Source organism: Scaptodrosophila lebanonensis, unplaced genomic scaffold (genome assembly GCF_003285725.1).
Source record: "Scaptodrosophila lebanonensis strain 11010-0011.00,11010-0021.00 unplaced genomic scaffold, SlebRS2 tig00000157-arrow-arrow-pilon, whole genome shotgun sequence".
NCBI classification, from domain to species: domain Eukaryota; kingdom Metazoa; phylum Arthropoda; class Insecta; order Diptera; family Drosophilidae; genus Scaptodrosophila; species Scaptodrosophila lebanonensis.
The window spans coordinates 199,568-222,859 of record NW_022060595.1 but is presented as its reverse complement, the minus strand read 5'-3'; the positions used below and the strand labels follow the sequence as shown (position 1 = coordinate 222,859).

Genomic DNA, 23,292 nt, shown 5'->3' with positions numbered 1-23,292 from the left:
GAAATAGTCACAACTGAACCGTTCACTACGTTTGTTGAATAAATCATTCTCAGTTCATCCAAGAACCAGTTTTTTGTTTCCCTTTTGATCTGAGCGAGTAAATAAAAGTCTTTTGCGTTTGTGTGCGTGCATGTAAGAGTATGACTTATTTGTTCTTGTCACTTGATTTTCTTTTTCTTTATGTGTCTTTGGATTGCTCATTATGTTGTCGCGAAAAATGGACCGGGACCAAAATAAAAAAAGGTCCTTTTTTTTTTAAATTTGATGCTAGAAATAATAAAAGTCAATGCTACATATGCAGTCTAAAAAGCTAAAGTCGGGTGTCCCGATTTTGAAATACTCTGTACATATGTTTACAATAATTATAGAAAATAAAAAAAATTAAGAAAATTAAAAAAAAAAAACAGAAAAGAATGCTAAAGTAGACCAAGCTCAACTATTAAATACCCTGTACCTCCCACCAAAAAGAAACAAGAGAGAACGCTACAGTCGAGCAAGTCCGACAGTAAAATACCCTGTACTCTCCACAAAAAGGAAAAATTAAAAAAAAATTTTTTTTTTAAATTAAATTATTAAAAAAAATGAATGAATGAATTAATTAAAATGAATTAATTAAATTAAATTAGAATACATGTTTATGTTCAGTTTTAACAGCATACATTTACATCACGTATCTATGCGTGTTTATATGCGTGTATGTATGCTGCACAAAGTTGAACCAAAGCAGCAACAACAACAACAGCTGCGGGCAGCGCTGCCGACAGAGCTGCAGGCAGCGCATGAGCAGCGATTTTACTTATGGCTATAACTTTCTTCAGAATTGACCTATCATGATGAAATTTGGCACACGGACACATTAGTACTAACTGGATGTACCTACCAAAATTCCGAGAATTACGGAAGTTATAAGAAAAAAAACGAATTGCGGGGGAGTGGGGGGGTGTATCAGAAAAAAAAAACAAACTCGATCTGCCTAGGGCTTATAGGAACCTTGATACCGATTTTGGTTATCCTAGGTTTTGTACTTACTGAGATCCTTGCGCTCATACAGACAGACGGACAGACAGACAGACGGACATGGCTATATCGACTTGTCTTGTCATCCTGATCAAAAATATATATACTTTGTGGGGTCTGCCACGCCTCTTTCTGCCTGTTACATACATTCGCACAAAACTAGTATACCCTTTCACCGTTTGGGTACAGGGTATAAAAATGAAAAAAAAAATTTTTTTAATATTTAAAGAAAAGTATATTATTTAAAATAAAGATATGTTTATATACAGTTTCAACAGCATACATTTACATCAGAATCGTGTCTCTGCGTGTTTATAGCACAAAGTTGAACCCAAGCAGAAACAACAACAACAGCTGCAGGCAGCGCTACAAGCAGAACATGGGCAGCGATTTTATTTATGGCTATAACTTTCTTCGGAATTGACATATCATGATGAAACTTGGCATACAGAAACATAATCACTAACGAGATGTAGCTACTTAAAATTAGTTCGAAATTCTTATAATTACGGGAGTTACAGAAAATCGCGATTTGCATGGGAGAGGGGGGAGGGAGGGAAATTTCAAAATATACATTTTCTGCGTATTCACATAAGGCATCTTGTACTAATTTGGTGTTCCTAGGTCATGATAGACTGATAGACTGATTTATCAGGCAGTTATAGCCATAAAAATATTTGCTGTCCAAGTGCCGCCCGCAGCTGTTCGAATACAGTTCGAATACCGAAAGAGGTAAAATCGAACAAATTTTTTTTTTAATTCTCTTAATTTTTATAGCCTGTACCCTGTATGTAACAGGCAGAAGGAGGCGTGGCAGACCTCACAAAATATATATATTCTTGATCAGCATGACAAGCCGAGTCGATATAGCCATGTCCGTCTGCCTGTCTGTCTGTATGAACGCAAGGATCTCAGAAAGTATAAGAGCTAGAATAACCAAACTTGGTATCCAGATTCTCCTGAGCCCGAGAATTTTTTCTGATGCTGTTGAGGTAATAAAGTCAAAAATATTTGGCTCAGCCTTATACAAAGTCCAAAATGAGACTACAATAACTGCAATTATAAATAAGCTAAACGCTACCATTGTTGGTGAAACATCCGACGTAGTGAAAGCTAAAATGGTAAACGTGCATCAAAAAGGTAAAACTGCAATACAGTTCACTAATGAAATCGATAATCTACGAAGATTATTGGAATCTTCGTATATCGACGAAGGTTTAAGTGCAGAACCTGCAGATACATTTAGCACAAATGAAGCTATATCTGTAATGATTAAAAATTGCGAACATGGTAGACTAAAAACCATTTTGGAATCAGGCACATATAAAACAATGAATGAAGCCGTAACAAAATATATACATTGCAGTACAGAAATGACTGGAAACGCAAGTACTATATTGTATTCCCGGCAGGTAATAGCCAACGCGGTATTAATTACAAAGGTAATTATCGCGGCAGAGGCAATAATCGCGGGATCAACCAGAGAAATAATCATAACAATAATTATTATAATAACAATTACAGTAATAACGGCAGGGGTCGTGTATATTATAGAGGAAATAACCGACAAAACGGTAATCCCAATAATAGTAATCGATATGACAACTCTTCCAACAACAGAGTGTATGGTAATATTAGACAAGTACAAGGCTTGTCGGAAAACCAATAAATTCCCTTAGGTGCTCAAATTTAGTAAATAAAACGGTTTATACTAACAATCTCGATTTAAATGTTTTCATTAGCATAAAAAATGTGAATACAGGTAATCTGCTAACATTTAACAGGAGCTGATATTTTGGTTATTAAAGAAAACTCAGATCAACTTTGAGATGTTGATAATAATAATACAATAGAAATAACAGGAGTGGGTCAAGGATCAACAACTTCAATAGATTCAGCATTTCTCGCATTGAGAACCGGTAACTTCATTATACCACACAGTTTTCACACAGTCCCTGGTCCCCGGAATAATCGGTATAGATTTCATAAAAGAATTCAATTGTAAGATATAATTTACAATTGGAAAGGACTTATTTGTTTTAAGACCAAATAATGTCGATTGTACAATACCAATACCTATTTTCCACAATAGAAAAGATATCGAACGCGTAGTGCCAGCTCTTTGTGAAGTAATAAGGAAAATCAAAGTAAATACAGACAGTAACCACATTCTAATACCAAATCAGGAATTGGAGAATGGTATATTTGTTGGTAATTCGATTACAAATTTAAAAAATTCATACGTTCGAATATTAAACACGACTGACCAAACAAAAAATTTAAATGTAGAAAAAATTCACTTCATTGAATTATTATTATATAGCTAAACTAAATCAATCTGAAAGATCAGAACAGGTACTAAATAAATTAAAACAATTTTCCTCCAGATCAAAAAGATCTTTTAACAAAACTATGCTCAAAATACACAGACATATTCGGCTTAGAAACAGAACCTATAACACCAAACAATTTTTACAAACAAAAATTAAGATTGATATTATATTAAGAATTACAGAAATCCTCATTATCAGAAAGATGAAATAATAAAGCAAGTAGATAAATTAATAAAGGATAATATAGTAGAACCTTCAATTTGAGAACACAACAGCCCATTGCTGTTGGTATCAAGAAATCACTACCAGACTCTGAAAAGAAAAGGTGGGGACGGTTGTTGATTATCGCCAAATTAATAAAAAAAGACAAGAGAAAAAGTAAAATAGCCTGTACTCTCCACAAAAAAAGAAAATTTAAAAAAAATAGTTTAAAAAATTAAATTATGAAAGAAAATTGAATTAATTATTTAAATTGATAAAGAAAACTTATTTAATACATACATAAAAGACATGTTTATGTACAGTTTTAACAGCATACATTTACATCGTCGTGTTTGTGCGTGTTTATATGCGTGTATGTATGCAGCACAAAGTTGAACCAAAGCAGCAACAACAACTACAGCCGCAGGCACCGCTGCGGGCAGAGCTCCAGGCAGCGCATGGGCAGCGATTTTATTTATGGCTATAACTTTCTTCAGAATTTAACTATCATGCTGAACTTGGCACACGGACACATAAGCACTAAATGGATGTAACTACCAAAATTGATTTCAAAATTCCAACAATTACGGAAGTTATAAAAACAACACGAATTGCGGGGGAGTGAGGGGGTATATCAGAATAAAAAAAAAAACAAACTTGACCTGCCTAGGGCTCAGGGGAATCTGGATACCAAGTTTGGTCATTCTAGCTCTTGTACCTTCTGAGATCCTTGCACTCATACAGACGGACAGACGGACATGGCTATATCGACTCGGCTTGTCACCCTGATCAAGAATATATATATTTTGTGCGGTCTGCCACGCCTCCTTCTGTGTTACATGCATTCGCACAAAACTAGTATAGCCTTTCACCCTTTGGGTACAGGCTATAATTATTAGCAGATAAATTCCCACTGCCAAGAATTTTGGATCAACTTGGCAGAGCAAAGTATTTTTCATGTTTGGATTTAATGTCTGGATTTCACCAGATAGGGTTGGTACCTCTTCCATCACCAATCACCAAATATAACTTCATTTTCAACGTGCAATGACTCTTATCGCTTCAAGCTATTACCTTTTGGTTTAAAAATATCCCCAAACTCCTTCCAACGATTGATGAAATTAGCCTTTACAGGGTTGAAACCAACTCAAGCGTTCCTTTACATGGACGATCGAATAGTTGGATTTCGGAAAAACGGATGTTCGGAAAAACGGATGATCAATAACCTAATCGATGTATTTGAGCTTTGTAAAAAGAACAATTTAAAGCTGCACCCGGATAAGTACACATTTTTTATGTATGAGGTAACCTTTCTAGGTCACAAATGCACTAACCAAGGTATTCTGCCAACTTACGAGTCCAACATTACTTCAATATCCAGATTTGTTTTGCGTAACCACAGATGAGAGAAAGCACGCATGTGGAGCTGTATTAACGCAGAGCAAGAATTAACAGCAATACCTTTTTATTACCTTTTTATTTTCCATGGTAAACTCAAGTTCAAAGTTAACCAGAATGAGGCTGGAACTAGAAGAGTATCAATTCACAGTACAGTACCTTAAGGGAAAAGACAACCATGTAGCCGATGCGTTATCAAGAATAACCATCGATGAATTAAAAAATATGACAGCAACAATATTGAAAGGAGGCAAACAAAAACCTACGTAGGAAATGAACAAGAACTTATGCCAAGGCAAAGTCTTGAAAATGCTTCTAAGTCCAACGTATATGAAGTCATTAAAAATTACGATGTACGCAAAGTAGTGACCTTGCACATGAATAATATGATATGTTTCTTTAAGCATGGAAATAAAATGGAAATAAGATATGATGTTGGCGATTTGTATACCAATGGAACTATTGACTTGGGACAATTTTTCCAAAGCCTTGAAATGGAAGCCAGTAAGCAAAAAATCAGCCAAATCACAGTGACACCGCACGAAAATATCTTTAAATTAGTTTCAATATATACTTTTTAATATGGGCAATAAAATATTCAATTATTAAGGGTAGCGCTACTGAAGCCGGTGACCATAATTAAAAATAAACAAGTAAAAAAGCTAAAGTCCGGTGTCCCGACTTTGAAATACTCTCTATATATGTTTACAATAATTATAGAAAAAAAAAAAATTGAGAAAATTAAAAAAAAATTTGATCGATTTTACTTCTCTCGGTATTTGAATTCACGTAAAGGGTGTATAATTGCACATATACAAAGCAATTGCGTCTGTGTGAGTGTATGTATGTTTATGCTCGTATATTCGTGTTTGCAGTCAACCAAAGCACCAGCATCAACAACAGCCGCGGGCAGGGCTTGGGCAGGGCTTGGGCAGCGCTGCAGCAGCAAATATATTTATGGCTATAACTTCTTGTTGAATTGGTCTATCATAGTGAAACTTGGCATACGGATACATAATTACTAACTGGGGGTATTTGCAAATTGCAATTTTAGGTCGAAATTCTAAGAATTACGGGAGTGAAAGAAAATCGCGATTTGCATGGGAGAAGGGGGAGGGACGGAAATTCCAAAATACACATTTTCTGCGTATTCATACAAGGCATCTGGGACTGAAATTTGGTGTCCGTAGGTCTTATAGTCTCCGAGATATAGGCGATTATACGAATGGAAAATCGGGAAAACCCCCGTAGGGGGGCAGTGGGGGGTGTAAAATTGCAAGCGTTTTTGCAATTTTATGTACATAAACTTTTAATGGTTATGTACATACAAACGAAATTTTAGTTTGACCGCGGGAATGAAACAGTTGGGTAGCTGGCGAAAAGGCGAAATTTATTCTGACAAATTTGTGCTGCTTACTTCAATGTTACTTCACGAGTGCCAGTTATACTTGTATTCGTTTTTACATGTGCTTAGGCCTACGACAATGCGAGCTTTTCTTACATTCTAACAGCGCGCCTTACGCTACAATGTTAACTTAAGCTTATGCAGTACGTTTACTATTATACTAAAATTCACTGGCTTACAAATTACGTTTACAATAAGTATAACTACATTTTAACAATTCAATCTATACTATAATTAAACTTATAATTAGGAACTCCTGATTCAACAGGGGGGAAAATCAAAAAACTAAAACAAACTTGCACAGCGTAAACATATAACGCATCTTTGTGCAAAGTTTGGTGTCTCTACCTCTTATAGTCTCTGAGATCCAGGTGTTCATACGGACAGACGGACAGACAGACAGACAGGGCTAGATCGACTCGTCTCGTCATGCTGATCAAGAATATATATACTTTGTGGGGTCTGCCACGCCTCCTTCTGCCTGTTACATTTTCAGCTCCCGCAAACCTAATATACTCTTGCACATTTTATGTACAGAGTATAAACATTTGGATTGAACTAGCAGCTCCTACTACATGGCTTTTCAAGTCATTTGATAATATAGCTTTAGAATGGAATTGTGGATCCCAGCAAAGCCTGCCATTAGTATTACCATCTCAGGGTATTTTACGACTCCAACAAGGTTGTACAGTACGACATGGAACGCATTTGCTAATAGCAGGGCATGAGATTACCACTCAAGACAAATAAGAGATAACATTTTTTTATAACACGATGTATTCTATCTTCGATGTCTGTGTTCCCAATAGCGTCGCATCATTTTCTTCTCCTAAGCCTCCATGGCTTACGCGTAGACTTTCTAACCTAAAAAAAATAAAATCCAGATGTTTTAAAAAGTTCAAGCTGTCGGGTTTATGTGTTGACTTCTCTAAATATTGTATTGCAAAATCTAATTTTCTTCTTTTAAACTCCTTGTGTTACACAAATTATCTTGAGCGTTCCAAGCTCCAATTTAAACATGACCCTAAAAAGTTCTATAACTTCGTAAATTCTAAGCGAAAATCTTCGACTTTGCCATCTTTATTTTTCCTTGCAAATGTGGTCTCCAATATTTCCGTAGTGTCGAAAACAACCAAGAGACGACGTAGTATTATTATGTTTAATAGTTTTTAATATTATAGGTTTATTTAGATGTAATAACAATGTTTGATTGTGTGTGTGTATGTTTGTGTAATTATTATATATAAGTACTTTAATGAATAACTTTATATATGTATGTAACTAGGCTTCACTGATACGTGCGTAGCTCACTAGATTCTGGCACCGACTGACTAATTGCTCGTTCTCTTTTAGCATTGTGCTCTCTCGGCTCTCGTCGTTTAGTAACGACGGCCACTTCGCGTTGCACGTTCGGCTGCTTGCTCTTCTGGAACTTTCCCGATTCCTACATTCGGCCCTCCTGACGTGGGATTTGTCCCGAATTCCTTCATGTATTCTGCTACGGTAGAGGTTTTACAAGGACCTTCTCCATCTACTAATTTCTCCACCTCATACCTGCCATGATTATGAATCTTTACAATCTTATACGGACCTATATATTTTAAGCTTCAACCCTACTCCATACGTACGCTTAATCGCTACTAGATCCCCCATCTTGTATCTCTTTTCTCCTTTCCTTTTCCCATCAAATGATCGTTTATTCTCTTTTTGCAATACCTTTATATTTTCTCTTGCTTCTTTCCTTACTTGTTCACGTTCGTCATCTAACTCCCCTATAAGTGATTGCTGTACTAACTCCTTAATTTCTGAATTTCCTGAACAACGCATGTCACAACCTGTCAAAATTTTAAACGGGGTTATCTTTGTACTTCTTGGTTCGGTATTATTTATTAGTTGTACTCTACCTACGTGCTTGTACCAACAACCTGGGTTTTCTAAGCTCAGCTTTGACTACATAGGCACTACTATTCTGTGCATTCGTTCGACTTGTCCATTGCCGCGTGGTACTCCGGTTGTTATCAAACAATGCTGGATCTTTTGCCTAACACAGTATTCTTGGAACATATTATCTGTGAAAGCTGCACCTCTATCTGACACAATTCTATACGGGTTACCAAAAATAACAGCCTGTTGTTCTAAGCAATTGATAACTTCTTCGACTCCTGTGCTACGGTATGGATACAACCAGACATATTTGGAAAATCCATCGACAATTACTAAAATGTGATTATATCTTTTCTTGGTTACCTCCATTGGACCTACGTGATCAATATGATACGTTACCAATGGTTTATCACCTTTACCTATCGTAGCTAGATATCCTTCTTGCCTACCAGCCTTTGAATTAACCAAAATGCACTCGTTACAATTTCCAATCGTTCTTTCCGTTTTGCAACCCGTACAATAGGTGATGCATATTCTGAAGTACTCGGCTTTATTATTTTCTCTGCGAGCCATTCTTCTATTTGGTCATCGACTATCTGCTGCTCACTAAACGCTAAACGCCTGGCATATTGGTAAACTGGCAACTCTTTTGCATCTCTGATAAATCTGATAAAACAACATCTATATTATCATCACTTTGCTCTGAGCTCAACATGAATAAGCTTTTAAACTCCTTCATCAGTTCACTACATGACCCTTTTGCGTTCTGTTCACCATATATTTTGCATTCTTCATTATCTGCTGGTCTGCGTACAAACTCTGTTCCATTTTTCGTTACTTTCATGTTTATATTTTCCAATATTGTTTTTCCTAAGATAGCCTCAAATGCCATGTCTTCGTCAGCAATGACGTGAAATTCAACATTCATTTCGATGCTATCTATCTGGGATTGTCAAACTACCAAATGCAACTATCTGACTCTCACCAATTCCTGTCAAACATTTTTCGGGACCTTTCAAGTTATCGACTCCTAATTTTACAAAAACGTTACGACTCAACAAACACAAATCTGCTCCTGTATCTACAAGCCCTTTAAAAATAACCCTTGAGTGCACTACAGGCTTCAATTCCAGTCCGGAAGAGGTAAATATGCTTACTGGCTTTACTTTATCCTGAACAAGGTTTGTTAATTTTTCTTGCTTTGGTTGTACTTGAAATTGGGCCGCTCTATGCCCCGGTTGATTACACCGAAAACACCTAAACTCATTTCTTGGAAAATTTTTTCGTAGATGCGACTCATCTCCATACTTGAAACATTTCCTAACTGGTTCTGAACCTTTTCCTGAGTCTTTCTCGTTTCTGTCGACCTGCGAGCCATAATTGGATAACTACTTAAACGGCCCTCGCATTTTCTGATACGTTTCGATCTGCATCTTCAACTGCCTCATGTTTCTAGCCTGATACAAAATTGCTTTATTTGCTCTCGACTCTGGAATACCATTTATAAAATATTCTATTAAGCTTTTATCTTCCAAATTAATCGGCTTAGCTATTTCCATCAGAGAATACAAATACTCATGCAATGTTTCGCCCTTCTTCTGATGACGTCTATTAAGTTTACGATGTATTTCTGCTGATGATACCCTTTCACCAAATTCATCGCACAATACGGCTGTCAAAGAACTCCAATCTTGAATATCGCGCTGGCTACGTATAAACAACTTTGCTGCACCGCTAAGTAACTGCTTTGCATAAATGAACAACTGTAACTGACTCCACTCTACCGTGAGTTCACAGTTCTTCTATCCACCGATTAATGTCTGGGAAATTTGAACCAGAAAATTGTGTTACGCTACCTTCTACATCCTTCAATGTAAACCATGACCTAGTCAATCCTAGAGCTTGCGGGTTCTGAACTAATTCATTTCTACCTTGATTCGATCCATTTCCATTCACCGTTGTGTACGACTCCTCATCTTCCTCGCTAGCATTTCTTTCCTCATTATTCGCCGAAAGACCATAGTGAGCAAGCAGCCGATTCTGCATTTCCGATTTCCGACCTTGAACTAAGTCAAATTTCAGTTAATTTTGCGCGCAAATCCACCACGAGCAATGCCACGATCTCGTCTCTATTCATTTTTCAGCTTTAAAAAAAACAAAAATCAAATTATTAAAATATTTCTAATCTTAAATATTTTTTCCATAAATCCCTCAAATACAGTGACTCACAAAACTAATTCGCAATTATAATTATAAATTGTCCACTATTAATGACTTTCAAACTGTCAACTGCATTTGAAAAATTATATGTTAAAATGTTAATATTTTCTTAACACTATGTTAAAACTGCCAACTGCTCTCGTCGTTTTGATTCGTCTTCTTCGTTTTTGTCTGTCTTATGGTGAGTGCTTCCAACTCACGCACACCCACTCACTTGTGTTGAATACGTCTGTTTTAATTCAACTGCCACCGCCACCAAGTTTCTGCTCTCTTCGCTTCTTAAGCCTTTTGCCGTCTTTCACAAAACTAGAGATCACACATCTGCCGTTTCTACTACACGCTTCTTCTTGTTCAGCTCACCACAGCACGAACACTCCAGCCTCTTGCTTGCGTTGTCTGTATACACACAAGTCGTCGTGCCGCTCTCAGTAACACGGTAGTTGCCTCTCTTTCATTCACCACGGCTGCTTCTGTAGACACGCTCTTGTTCAAATTTAACTACCACTGCCAGCCGTCAAATTTATTCTTCCGTCGATTCTCAAGCCTTCTGATTCCGTTCGCAATACCAGCGATTGCACTTCTGTTTCTATTACACGCTTCTTCTTGATCAGTTCACCACAGCACTAACACACCAGCCTCTTGCTTGCGTTGTCTGTATACACATAAGTCGTCGTGTCTCTTTCAGTAACGGTAAATGCTTCTCCTTTATCGCCTTATTCGTTGCCGTTTGAGTCGGTTTCTCGTCGCTTCTGTTTCGTGAAATTTCACAATGTCACCAGAAATTACCAGCACTATTGCTATCTCGCTCTCTTAAATGTTATTGCATTACAAATTTTTGCATACTTTCAGCACCAAATTTTAACTTTGTAACTTTTACATTTACAACAGTTCACAGCCACTACAGCACCGTATCAATTACACACATGTCTTTTTAACACACTTGTTATTAAGAATCAATTCAAATCCCGGTTGAGCCTCCAAAATGTGGTCTCCAATATTTCCGTAGTGTCGAAAACAACCAAGAGACGACGTAGTATTATTATGTTTAATAGTTTTTAATATTATAGGTTTATTTAGATGTAATAACAATGTTTGTTTGTGTGTGTGTATGTTTGTGTAATTATTATATATAAGTACTTTAATGAATAACTTTATATATGTATGTAACTAGGCTTCACTGATACGTGCGTAGCTCACTAGATTCTGGCACCGACTGACTAATTGCTCGTTCTCTTTTAGCATTGTGCTCTCTCGGCTCTCGTCGTTTAGTAACGACGGCCACTTCGCGTTGCACGTTCGGCTGCTTGCTCTTCTGGAACTTTCCCAATTCCTACACTAATAACAACTCTTGTAATGATTCTGAAAGTGCTGAATTATTTGCAAAATTTTTCCAGTCGACGTACTCCTCTGAGTCTTTTAACTGTAATTCTTACCCCTTCCGCGCTATGCCCTCAAATTCTATATTTGCTTCAATAATTATAGATTCATGTATTTTATCTAATATACAATCTGTAAAAGCTTCATTCTCTCCCGGGCCTGACAACATTCCTAGTTGTGTGCTGAAAGAGTGTAGTACTTCCCTCTGCAAACCGTTGCTTAAGCTTTTTAATATGTCCCTTGAGAGCGGAATCTTTCCTGCTTCTTGGAAAGAATCGTTCATTACCACATTACCACTCCACAAAAAGGGCTGTAAGTCAGACATGTCCAACTATAGAGGCATTGCTAAACTTTCTGCTATTCCTAAATTATTTGAAAAAATAATTACTCTGCTCAGCATGGATTTTTTTAAAAATCGGTCAACAACGACTAATCTGCTTGAATTTACATCTTTGTTAAATGATGCATTCCTAGCAAAGATGCAAGCTGATGTTATATATACTGACTTCAGCAAAGCATTTGCTTCTGTGAATCACGACCTCCTCCTCTTGAAGCTAACTTGTATGGGATTTCTCTCAAACTTTTTGAAATGGATTTCTTGGTACCTAAAAAATAGGATACAGAAGGTACTACTCAGGTCGAATACTTCTAAACCTGTTCTCGTATCTTCTGGTGTACCTCAAGGTAGTCATCTTGGCCCCCTATTATTCACTCTGTTTATTAATGACCTTCCGTCTATCCTGCTGCACTCCCGTATACTAATGTATGCCGATGATGTGTATCTAATTTTTTCGTATAAAGATCCTCTTTACCATTCTCGTCTGCAGTACGATCTAAGCTGTTTTCAACGGTGGTTCTTGGTCAACCACCTGCACCTTAACTGTTCTAAATGCAAGTTAATGACTTTTCGCCGGTCCAGACCATATCTAAGTACTTATGCGATTGACAATATACCATTGCAACGTATATTTACAGCTGAAGATCTTGGAGTTCTTTTTGATCCCAAATTGAATTTCAATATTCAAATCTCCACTATCGTTAACAAAGCTAAGGGTGTTCTTGGTTGTATTAAACGATGGTCCAGAGAATTTAACGACCCCTACACCACCAAGTTACTGTACAGTTCTCTAGTACGGCCAGTGCTAGAATACTGCTCATGTGTTTGGTGCCCTCAGTATAAATTGTATCAAGAGACTTCTTCTCCTTATTAACGTCCCTTCTTTAGCTCACCGTAGAATAGTTCTTAGTGTTCTCTTCCTCCACAAATTAATTGTCGGAGATGTTGATTTCTCTATGCTTTTAGGTCATATCAATTTTTCGGTTCCTTCTAGGGGCCACCAAGGAACTTTCTTCCTCTTCAACTTAACAGGTGCACTAGTGATTACGCCATGCACAATCCTTTTCGAGTATTATGCGCTAATTATAATACTTTTCACTTTTTAATCTCAAGTGAGCTCTCTCTCCCTTCACTAAAATCTTCTATTTTCAGCTACCTCCGACAGAATCACTGATCACCACTGCTGTGTGTAGGGGCATAGCTTGCCGGACTGGCTAATAAATTTCCCCCAACGGGTCAGTGATTCTTCACCTTTAAATTTTAACAAAAACTATTGATTGAGTTAAATTAGAGGAAATGAAACCGTTAGCGACCGTTACGATTAATAACACTAACCACATAGCATTACTGAATCAAACTTAACTTCCATCATGTCACCGGTCATATTTCATTAACATTAATAGGGATTGGTATAATAACAGTAGTCATTCTATACATGATAAACAACAATTTAAACAAAAAAAGAAACCGATTTCAAACTATTAACCGGCACTAAAAAGTAGAAAATAATTGCGTATTCTTCTACAACTTAATATTCAATATATAATGTAGATACAATTATTGTTATTTTTGGAGTCGGTGTCAGCGGTCGCGCGCCGCGCCAGTCAAGAGAAAGAGGCCCTTCATTACGAACCATTTCAGATTCTTTTCTCTTTCTATATCTACTTTGTCATTCTTACGGTAATTCCTTGTTTAATGTTGACTATATTTTCGTATCAGCATTTCCTTGATTACCCGTATGTCTCAGCATAGTGTCGTATTAAAATTCGTTTGATTCGTTTAACTAGGTACCGGTTTATTTGTTGTTTCAAGGTAGCAGATATTGTCACAGTGGTTATACGTGTATTGTCGTATAAAAGTTAATTTGAAATTGGGTTTAATTAAGTATTGGTAATCTGTCACAGTATATTGTCGTTCGTATAAAAGTTAATTTGTAAAAAAAGTATTTCTTAAAGTATTCTCATATTATTACTGGTAGATTGATTGATATATTGTAGTGTTTCCTTGGCTGACACCGTCTCCAAAAATAACAATAATTGTATCTACATTATATATTGAATATTAAGTTGTAGAAGAATACGCAATTATTTTTTACTTTTTAGTGCCTGTTAATAGTTTGAAATCGGTTTCTTTTTTTGTTTAAATTGTTGTTTATTTTTGGATTTTTAGTGAATGTGAAGTACACGGTTAGATTTTTTCGACGGCATTATACTGAAATTGAAATTCTATTTCACATGATATCTCATTTAAATTTGACACTCATCTACCGGGTGCCTTCGCATGATATCTAAAACCCATGAACATTTTCTATGTTTTAAGAATTATATGGATTTCTCATCGATGCCTTTGTCAGAACTGGACTAAATTTATATGGGACCATTCTGGAAGCACCAGCTTTCAAATGGTATAAGAACCATTAAAAACAGTTCTCCCAGTCGAGTGTACCGAGGTAACAAACAAAAAACAAAAAATACAGACGAATTGATAACCTCCTCTTTTTTGAAATCGGTTAAAAAGGAAATGTAACACAGAACTAGCAATTAGGGTCGATTTTGGAACACCCTTTAAACCATCTGAGCTAGATTCATTAGAAGCATAATAAGCATCAATAAGCATTACGGCACGTCGTAAGATGTTCACAAAGGTGAACATAGTCTTAGTCGCCAGCTACTATAAGGTTTGCCCTGTGCAAGATGTTCACAAAAGTGATCTAAAAATAACCGCATGCAGCAGTGCTACAGACCAAGGCATAGTAGGTAACAAGAAATGCATAGGCAAATAGGACCGCTATAGCGTTTTAGAGTGGGTGCACACTGCATTTAAGAAAGGCTTCGAATATAAGTACATATGGAGGGGAAAACCACTTGACACCGTTAGGATAGAATAAGGCAAAAAATGTAAAATTAGAGAAAGTACAATGATTTGAGAATAAGAAAGAGCCAAATATTAATCAAAAATTGTACAAGTATAATTAGTGAAGTAATTTCATAAAATAAACTAGAATGAATTTGGAAATTGAAGCAGTAGTTTGTTTCCTTTTTGTTCTCCCAGAGCGGTCTGCAACTAAAATATAGTCGGCAACCTCTGTTCGTGAATAGGTCGCGCGCTGTATAATGTGCACCTTTTTACAACAATAATATAGCAGAACTGCAAAAAACATCGAGACTGCTTTGCTTTATTGACGATAACACAAAATATTGCAAAAACTTACAGCTGAAACGAACAGTACGGAATCTAGAAATATTAAGTAATATAAAAAAAAAGTTTCATTGTGCGGAACGACGCGGAACATGACTTTAGTTGAAATGTAACTATTTGTTTAAATGCAACACTAACAAAAGCACTAGGAAAAATTAATCTTTATGACAAAATCACAACAAGGTTGAACATAAAAATATGTTAGACATATACCACTTTTTTGATATTCAATTTAATTCGCGGAAATAGTTATTAATTTAATAATTTAATTTTTGAATCACGACTTCACTTTGGAGTCTCTCACACTGCAAATTCAACCTGTCAAAATGCTCTCTTTTTTGAAATTATTTGAAGAATAACTAATCGAAACACAAATGCAGCGAACAAGAATAAAGTAATAAAATAGGTACGCCCTTCCATTGTGGTACATTGTTTCCCCACCCAATTTACTAAACATAAACAACGATTGTTCCTAATGCGATTCAATCAAAATATGTACATTGCCTCCACCTCTTCTTACTAACTGGTGTTATGCCAACTATTCAATCAAAAATTCGCTGGCACAATTAAAGTCAACAACATTCGCTGCTAACACCGGTAAGGTCACAACTTCGCTTCCAGAAAGAACCACCTGTCCATTTTGGCAATGTTTATTTCCTTATCCTGTGCACCATTCGAGTTAAGTTATTTTTAAATATAACGCTTTGGAAGGAATTGCGTACTATGTATTTTTTGTAAAGACCCAGTCAACATAAGTAAACCATGAAGATTTTTCCTTCAGAATCGTACACTACCTGAATATCTTACACCAAACGCATTACCTAAGTAAAGGGTATCCTAAAGCCGACCATTAGTCAGTTGACCGAATAAGCATTCAGTTTTGTTCTTTATTCAATGTACAGCAGTCTTTTTTTTTCCCTGAAATCATGCACGCCAACATGCATACTGTTCTGGTTATTTTTTTACTATTAGTACTTATTTAACTTCCAAATACTCCGCAGCGCATTGTGAGCTACTTATCATGTTTAAACATGACTTTACACCGATTCTTAAGCCGTTTATGGATAAATTATGGGATGATAAAAAAAAAGCTTTAAAAGCTTTAGATTATTTCACATTTTTGGATGAGGAGCAGGTATGTAATAAAGTTATATATTTATATATTTATATTTATATAGGCAATGTATCAAAAAACATTCTCTCTATCACAGGTTGTAAGTGCTTGCAGAGTTGGTACATTAAAACAGTTCGAACCTTTGGAGACTATATATTCAGAGGACAAAGGGTCATTGACAAACGTCCATTTTGTACTAAGTGGGGAGTGTGTTATATTACAGTGCATCAATATGAAGGTTTGTAATAAAAAAAATACATACAGTTATTGACAACTAATTGGAAACAAATGCATTGGGTGTGATTTTCTTAATTATACTCTGTACATGAAATGTACAAGAGTATATTAGGTTTGCGGGAGGTGAAAAATGTAACAGGCAGAAGGAGGCGTGGCAGACCATACAAAGTATATACAAGTATATATTTTTGACCAGCATGACAACGTCGACTCGTCAGTCGATCCATGTCCGTCCGTCCATTTCAATATGATAGACAGATTTAGCAGGAAGTTACAGCCATAAATATATTTGCTACTCAAGCGCTGCCCGCAACTGTTGTTGATGTTGGTGCCTTGGTTTATTGCAAACATGTTCACACAGACACGAATAGACGCGCATAGACATATATACACTCACATATACGCAATTGCTTTTTAAATGTGTAATTATTCACCATTTACGTGAGTTCGAATATCGAGAGAGGTAAAAGCGATCAAAATTTTTTTTTAATTTTCCTAATTTTTATAGCCCAAAGGGTAAAAGGCTATACTAGTTTTGTGCGAATGTATTGGGTTTACACAAATGTATTTTATTCAGTATATTTTCAAAGTGCTTTAATTATTTAACGATAATATTAGTATTTAAGTTTACGTTTACAAAAAGGTTTACTTTAGTTTATTGTATGAAAGATGCACACAACACACGATTACTATAAAACTCAACTTGACGCCTTAACGGACGTATAACACAACACTCTCCCTTGAACGACGAACAACGAGTGCAGTTCACTTGTGTCGACAATCCTATCGAAGGGTAATATCGATTACCATTCTCTTACTACCCTGTACACTACAACTCCCATCTCCTGCCTATCCTACATTCGGCCTTCCTGATCCTTTGTTCGTCCCGAACAATTCCCACTTTTTCATAAACTCTGCCGCTGTTGTAGTACAGTTGGGTCCCTCCTGTTTGCCTACTTTCTGTACCTCATATCTTCCATGATTCATTTTCTTTACAACTTTATAAGGTCCAAAAAATTTCGGGCGTAATTTCATGTTCGTTCCGTACTGTGTCCTTTTGATGGCAACTAAATCACCAATATTATAAACTGTTTCGACTGTTCTTTTCTTATTAAAACTTTTCTTATTTTCTTTCTGGATCTGTTCGATATTTCCTTGTGCTATTTTTCTTATTTCTTCACGATCTTCCTGAAGCTCTTCAATATCTATGTCCTCAAGCAATGTTCTAAAATCTTTATCTTTTGTTTTCATATCAACTCCAATGAGTATTTTAAACGTGGTATATTTTGTGCTTCGTGGTACTGTATTATTTAATATTTGCTGCACCTTATCCACCTGTGTATACCAATTTGCTGGATTGTTCTGACATAATTTGTTTAACATGGGTATGACGATTTTGTGTACACGTTCCACTTGACCGTTTCCTCGTGTCATACCGGTTGCTATATGTAAAAGTTGAATTCCCTCGTCAAGGCAATATTCAGAAACCGCGTTTGAAGTAAATGCGGACCCCCTGTCTGCAACAATTCGCCTGGGATTCCCGAATACCGATGCTTGTTTTCTCAGCCTATCAAGAACTTCATCTGTCCCTGTTGATTTGGTAGGGTAAAGCCACACAAATTTTGAGAAACCATCAATAACTGCCATTATGTGATTATATATATATCTTTTTCGTGTCCGTAAGAGGACCATCATGATCAATATGAAAGGTTCCTAGTGGATCTTGGGCTTTGTCTATTGGCGTTAGCAAACCCTCTTTTTTTACCACGTTTAGCTTCTGCGATCAAACATTCCACACAACTGTTTACTATTTTTTCAATTTTTGGCTGGATCCCATGTATATAGTATGGTTTCTCAAGAATATCTCTAGCCTTTTTAACACCGAAATGACCTTCTCTGTGTGCAATGCTTATAATTTCATCCTGCATTACTTCTGGCACAACCAACAATTCTTTGTTTGCATCTTTGTATAAGATGTCGTTCCGCACAAAAAAGTCTTCATACACGTCAGAGTTCCTCAATACAGTTTTTATAGCTTTCACCCAATGGTCTTTATCCTAGGCCTCTTTTAATCTATATTTTGTAGAATCCTCAATGAAAAGACACGACAGCCGACTGAGAGCATCTACGTGCCTCATTTGACTGCCCAACCTATGCTCTATTTCGTACTTGAACTCCTGCAAAAATAGCGCTCATCTTGGTACTCTAGTAGGTACGTCTTCTTTTTTTAATGTCATAGCGAATGCGTTACAGTCCGTAACAATTTTAAACTTTAAACCAAGGAGGTATACCCGCCACTTCCTAATAGCATTAACTATTGCTAGGACTTCAAGTTCATATGAGCTATATTTCTCTTCACTTTGTGTTGTTTTATGGCTCATATACTCAATTGGATGGAACAACTGGTCCTCTGGGTGTTTTTGCATTAAAGCTCCCCCGAACCCATTTTTGCTGGCATCGGTGTGTACCTCGGTATCCGCGGATGGATCATACAGCCTTAAAATTGGTGCCTTAACTATCAACTGTTTAAGATATTCAAAAGCTATCACACCATCTTCCTTTAATTCGATGAATTTACTATCTTGCGTATGTGTCTTCCTAAGTAGGTCTGTCAATGGCTTTGCCTCTAGAGCATAGTTTCTAATAAATCGGCGTAAATAGGATGTAAGCCCTAAGAATCGTTGCAACGCTTGCCTAGTTTTTGGAACAGGATAATCCACTCCTGCCTGCACTTTATCTTCGGTTGGTGATATTGCCCCATTCTCAACTACATACCCCAAAAACTGTATGTTTCTTTTCAAGATTTGAGCTTTCTTCCACTTAATACGCAAACCAGCTTTTGTTGCCACTTGTAAAAACTTTTTAAAGTGATCAATTCCTTGCTCCACACTTTGTGTTGGAATGACAATGTCGTCCATATGCACGATGATTTTCTTTGATTGAATCAAGTTCCTTAATACAGCACTGATGTAACGACAAAACACTGCTGGCGAATTTGAGATACCAAAAGGAACATGAGTAAACTCATATTGCCCATTATGGGTCACAAAGAAAGTAAACTTTCTGGAACCCTCTTCGATTGGCACATGAAAAAATCCGTTCATTAGATCCAGAGTTGTAAATATTTTTGACCCCTGCAGTTGTTCAAGCACGTCGTCTATTAATGTCATAGGAAAATTGTCCTTTTTTATTTTTCTATTTAGCCTCCTAAAGTCACAACAAAATCTCTTCGAGCCGTCTTTCTTTGACACCAGTACCACTGGAGAAGAGTAGTCTGACGAACTCGGTACCACGATCCCTTGGTCTAACCATTCCTGAAGTTGCTTTTCTATAAAGCACTTATTTTCATATGAAGTTCTCCGTGGATGTTGGAATATAGGCACGTCATCTTCCAAAATAATTTTCATTTCAACTGGTGATTTGATTACCTTCTTCGGAGCATACTGGGCTATTAAGGTCTCTACTTCCTTTCTCTGCAATTTGGTAAATGATTTAAATCGACTTTAGCTTCATTAGATTTGTCAGTTAGAGCTTCCTGAACACACATCCCTTTGAATGGCTCAACCCATTCCTCTGTTTTGCATAAAAAAAGAATAACATGTCAACTGACCCAAGTACATTATTCCCTATAATAGCTGTATATTCCAAGTCCTTTTGTTTGATGACGTTAAAGGTAACTCTGAAACATACGTTGTCTATTTTTATGCTGGTTTCGAACTCTCCCACGGTTACAATCACGCCTTTTCCTATGCCTCTCAACTGTCGTGAATTTCTTTTTAGACGCACATCATTTAGTTTTTCAAATAAATCCTCTCTAATAATGCATAGGTCACACCCTGTGTCAATTAAAGCTTGAAACTCAAAGCCAGCAATGACGCATTTTTTATAAATTAGGCCTGTCTTTTCATTCCCAACTTTCAACATAGCTGCTTGTTGATTTCTTGTACTATCCTGTTTTTGTTGGCACTGTTTTGCCAAATGCCCCGTTTTGTTACAAATAAAGCACACCATTGGCTCGCTACAATTTTTTGCAATGTGGCCTTCTGTGTTGCAACGAAAACAGCGCTTGCTTCCCTGGATTTGGTTTCGCTTTGGTATATCCTCTTTGCCTTTCTTCACAAAATTCGTTCCCTCTTTAATTGAAAATTTGTCTTTGTTTAGGCTTATTTTCTCAAACACTTCTATTTCCGATTTTAGTTCATTTATTGTTCTAGCACGATATAAACATGACTTGTTGATTCGACTATCCTGTATTCCATCTATGAAATAGTTCACTAAGCTTTCCTCATCTAGACTTATTGGCTTTCCTATTTCTATAAAACTGTATAAGTATTCCATCAAAGTTTCAGTATTATGTTTCTGTCTACGTCTTAATAACTTGTGCACATCTGCTGCGCACATTTGCTTTCCAAACTCCTCCTTCAACATTGCCTGCAGTTTATGCCAACTGCGCACACCTGTCAGCCCTCTAGCATATATTTTTGCAGCTCCACTTAACAATTGTTTAGCGTACACAAATTTCTGCAATTTCCACCCAACAGTGATCGCAACATCCTCAAATTCACATAACCATTGATTAATGTCAAGCTGAGCCGTACCCGAGAATGAAGAGATACTGTTTTGTACATCTCGCAATGTAAAGCGCGAACAGCTGATCCCTACATCATCGCGAGCGGCTTCAAACACATCCTGAAGAACTATTGTCGTTTACTACTTCATATGCCTCTTCTTCTTCTTCTTCTTGTACATCTAAATGGAAATGTTCTAAGAGCCTATCTTGTAGTATGCTTTTCCTGCCAGTTGTGCTTAACCCCAGCTCGTTAAGCTTTTGCTTAAGGCATTGCACATTCAATGCCAAAATTGATTTTGCGTCCATGTTGGTGCAAGTTTCACTCAATATTACAACAATAATGCAAACAACTAACAACGATCTTAACGTCTATAGTTAGTAAAGAAAATTTTTGTTGTAGCTAATAAAAATAGTAGGCAGTTTGGTTTCAAATACAAACTGCTTGTGCACTGCTTTTCACCACACACACTAAATAATTTCTCACCACAGTTTTACTGTTGCCATCTGCGTCCAACCACGCTGTTAGTATGTGTGTATGTGTTATCACTTCTTTTTTGTTGTTGCAGCCTGCTAATTTGCACAAAAATAGCGTCCTTCGACTGCAACTCCCTCGACGTGGCAGCTCCTTTGATGTTGCTCATGTTCTTGCTGCAACCTGCAGATCAACAAGCGTACACACCAATTCTGTACCGAGTTGACTCTGCGCCCTTCAGTTGCAGCTCCCTCGACGTGGCAGCTCCTTCGATGTTGCTCAGGTTCTTGCTGCAACCTGCAGATCAACAAGCGTACACACCAATTCTGTACCGAGTTGACTCTGCGCCCTTCAGTTGCAGCTCCCTCGACGCTGCGGCAAATTCGTCTTTGGTTAACTTCTTACTGCAACCTGCAGATCAACAAGCGTACACATCAATTTTGTACCTAGTTGACTCTGCGCTCTTCAGTTGCAGTTCCTTCGCCGCTGTCGAAAAATTCTGCTGCGTCCCTCAACCACAACTTCTTTGCTTTGTGTTCCGTTAGAATTCACATTCCATTAGCTTGCCCTTGAATTGTTGCTCGCTCGTCGTCTCACTCACTCTCACTTGCAACTCTTCTCTCTTAGTCGCACTCACGTGGTTTTTATAACGGTGCCGCGTTTCGCAAAATTCGTAGAATTATGTGCATACAGACATACAAAATATAAAGTTTGGTGAACGTTAATGCGCACATATGCAAACGTTTGTAAAATACACGCACTTAAGAAAAAATCTATCCCGGACGAGCCCCCAATATTTCTGGGCTTACACAAATGTATTTTATGCGGTATATTTTCAAAGTGCTTTAATTATTTAACGATAATATTAGTATTTAAGTTTACGTTTACAAAAAGGTTTACTTTAGTTTATTGTATGAAAGATGCACACAACACACGATTACTATAAAACTCAACTTGACGCCTTAACGGACGTATAACACAACACTCTCCCTTGAACGACGAACAACGAGTGCAGTTCACTTGTGTCGACAATCCTATCGAAGGGTAATATCGATTACCATTCTCTTACTACCCTGTACACTACAACTCCCATCTCTTGCCTATCCTACATGTATGTAACACACAGAAGGAGGCGTGGCAGGCCCCACAAAGTATATATATTCTTGATCAGGATGACAAGCCGAGGCGATATAGCCATGTCCGTCTGTCCGTCCGTCCGTCTGTATGAGCGCAAGGATCTCAGAAGGTACAAGAGCTAGAATAACCAAACTCGGTATTCAGATTCCCATGAGCCCTAAGCAGGTCAAGTTAATTTTTTTATTCTGATACAATCTTTTGTGGTGCAGGTAAGCACTAAAAAGCGATTTTGGAAAATTCGAATGCCAAAGGGGGGAAAACGGCTGTTGAAATTGTACATAAACACTTATGTGTGTATGCATGTGTTGAATATTTTACATTTAATTTAATTTATTAGTTAAATTAATTTAATTTTTTAAATAATTTTTTTTGTGTGTGTGTGGAGTTTTACA

At 36.9% G+C, this 23,292-nt stretch overlaps 1 protein-coding gene across 1 annotated transcript in view; it reads left to right on the top strand.

The window, feature by feature from the left end:
- LOC115629547 overlaps positions 1-23,292 on the top strand; it is a 229,713-nt gene that overhangs the window by 151,832 nt on the left and 54,589 nt on the right. The window contains exons 3-4 of the mRNA XM_030526028.1: positions 16,372-16,505; positions 16,582-16,722. Coding sequence (XP_030381888.1) covers positions 16,372-16,505; positions 16,582-16,722 — 275 coding nt within the window. The remainder of the gene's footprint in view (positions 1-16,371; positions 16,506-16,581; positions 16,723-23,292) is intronic.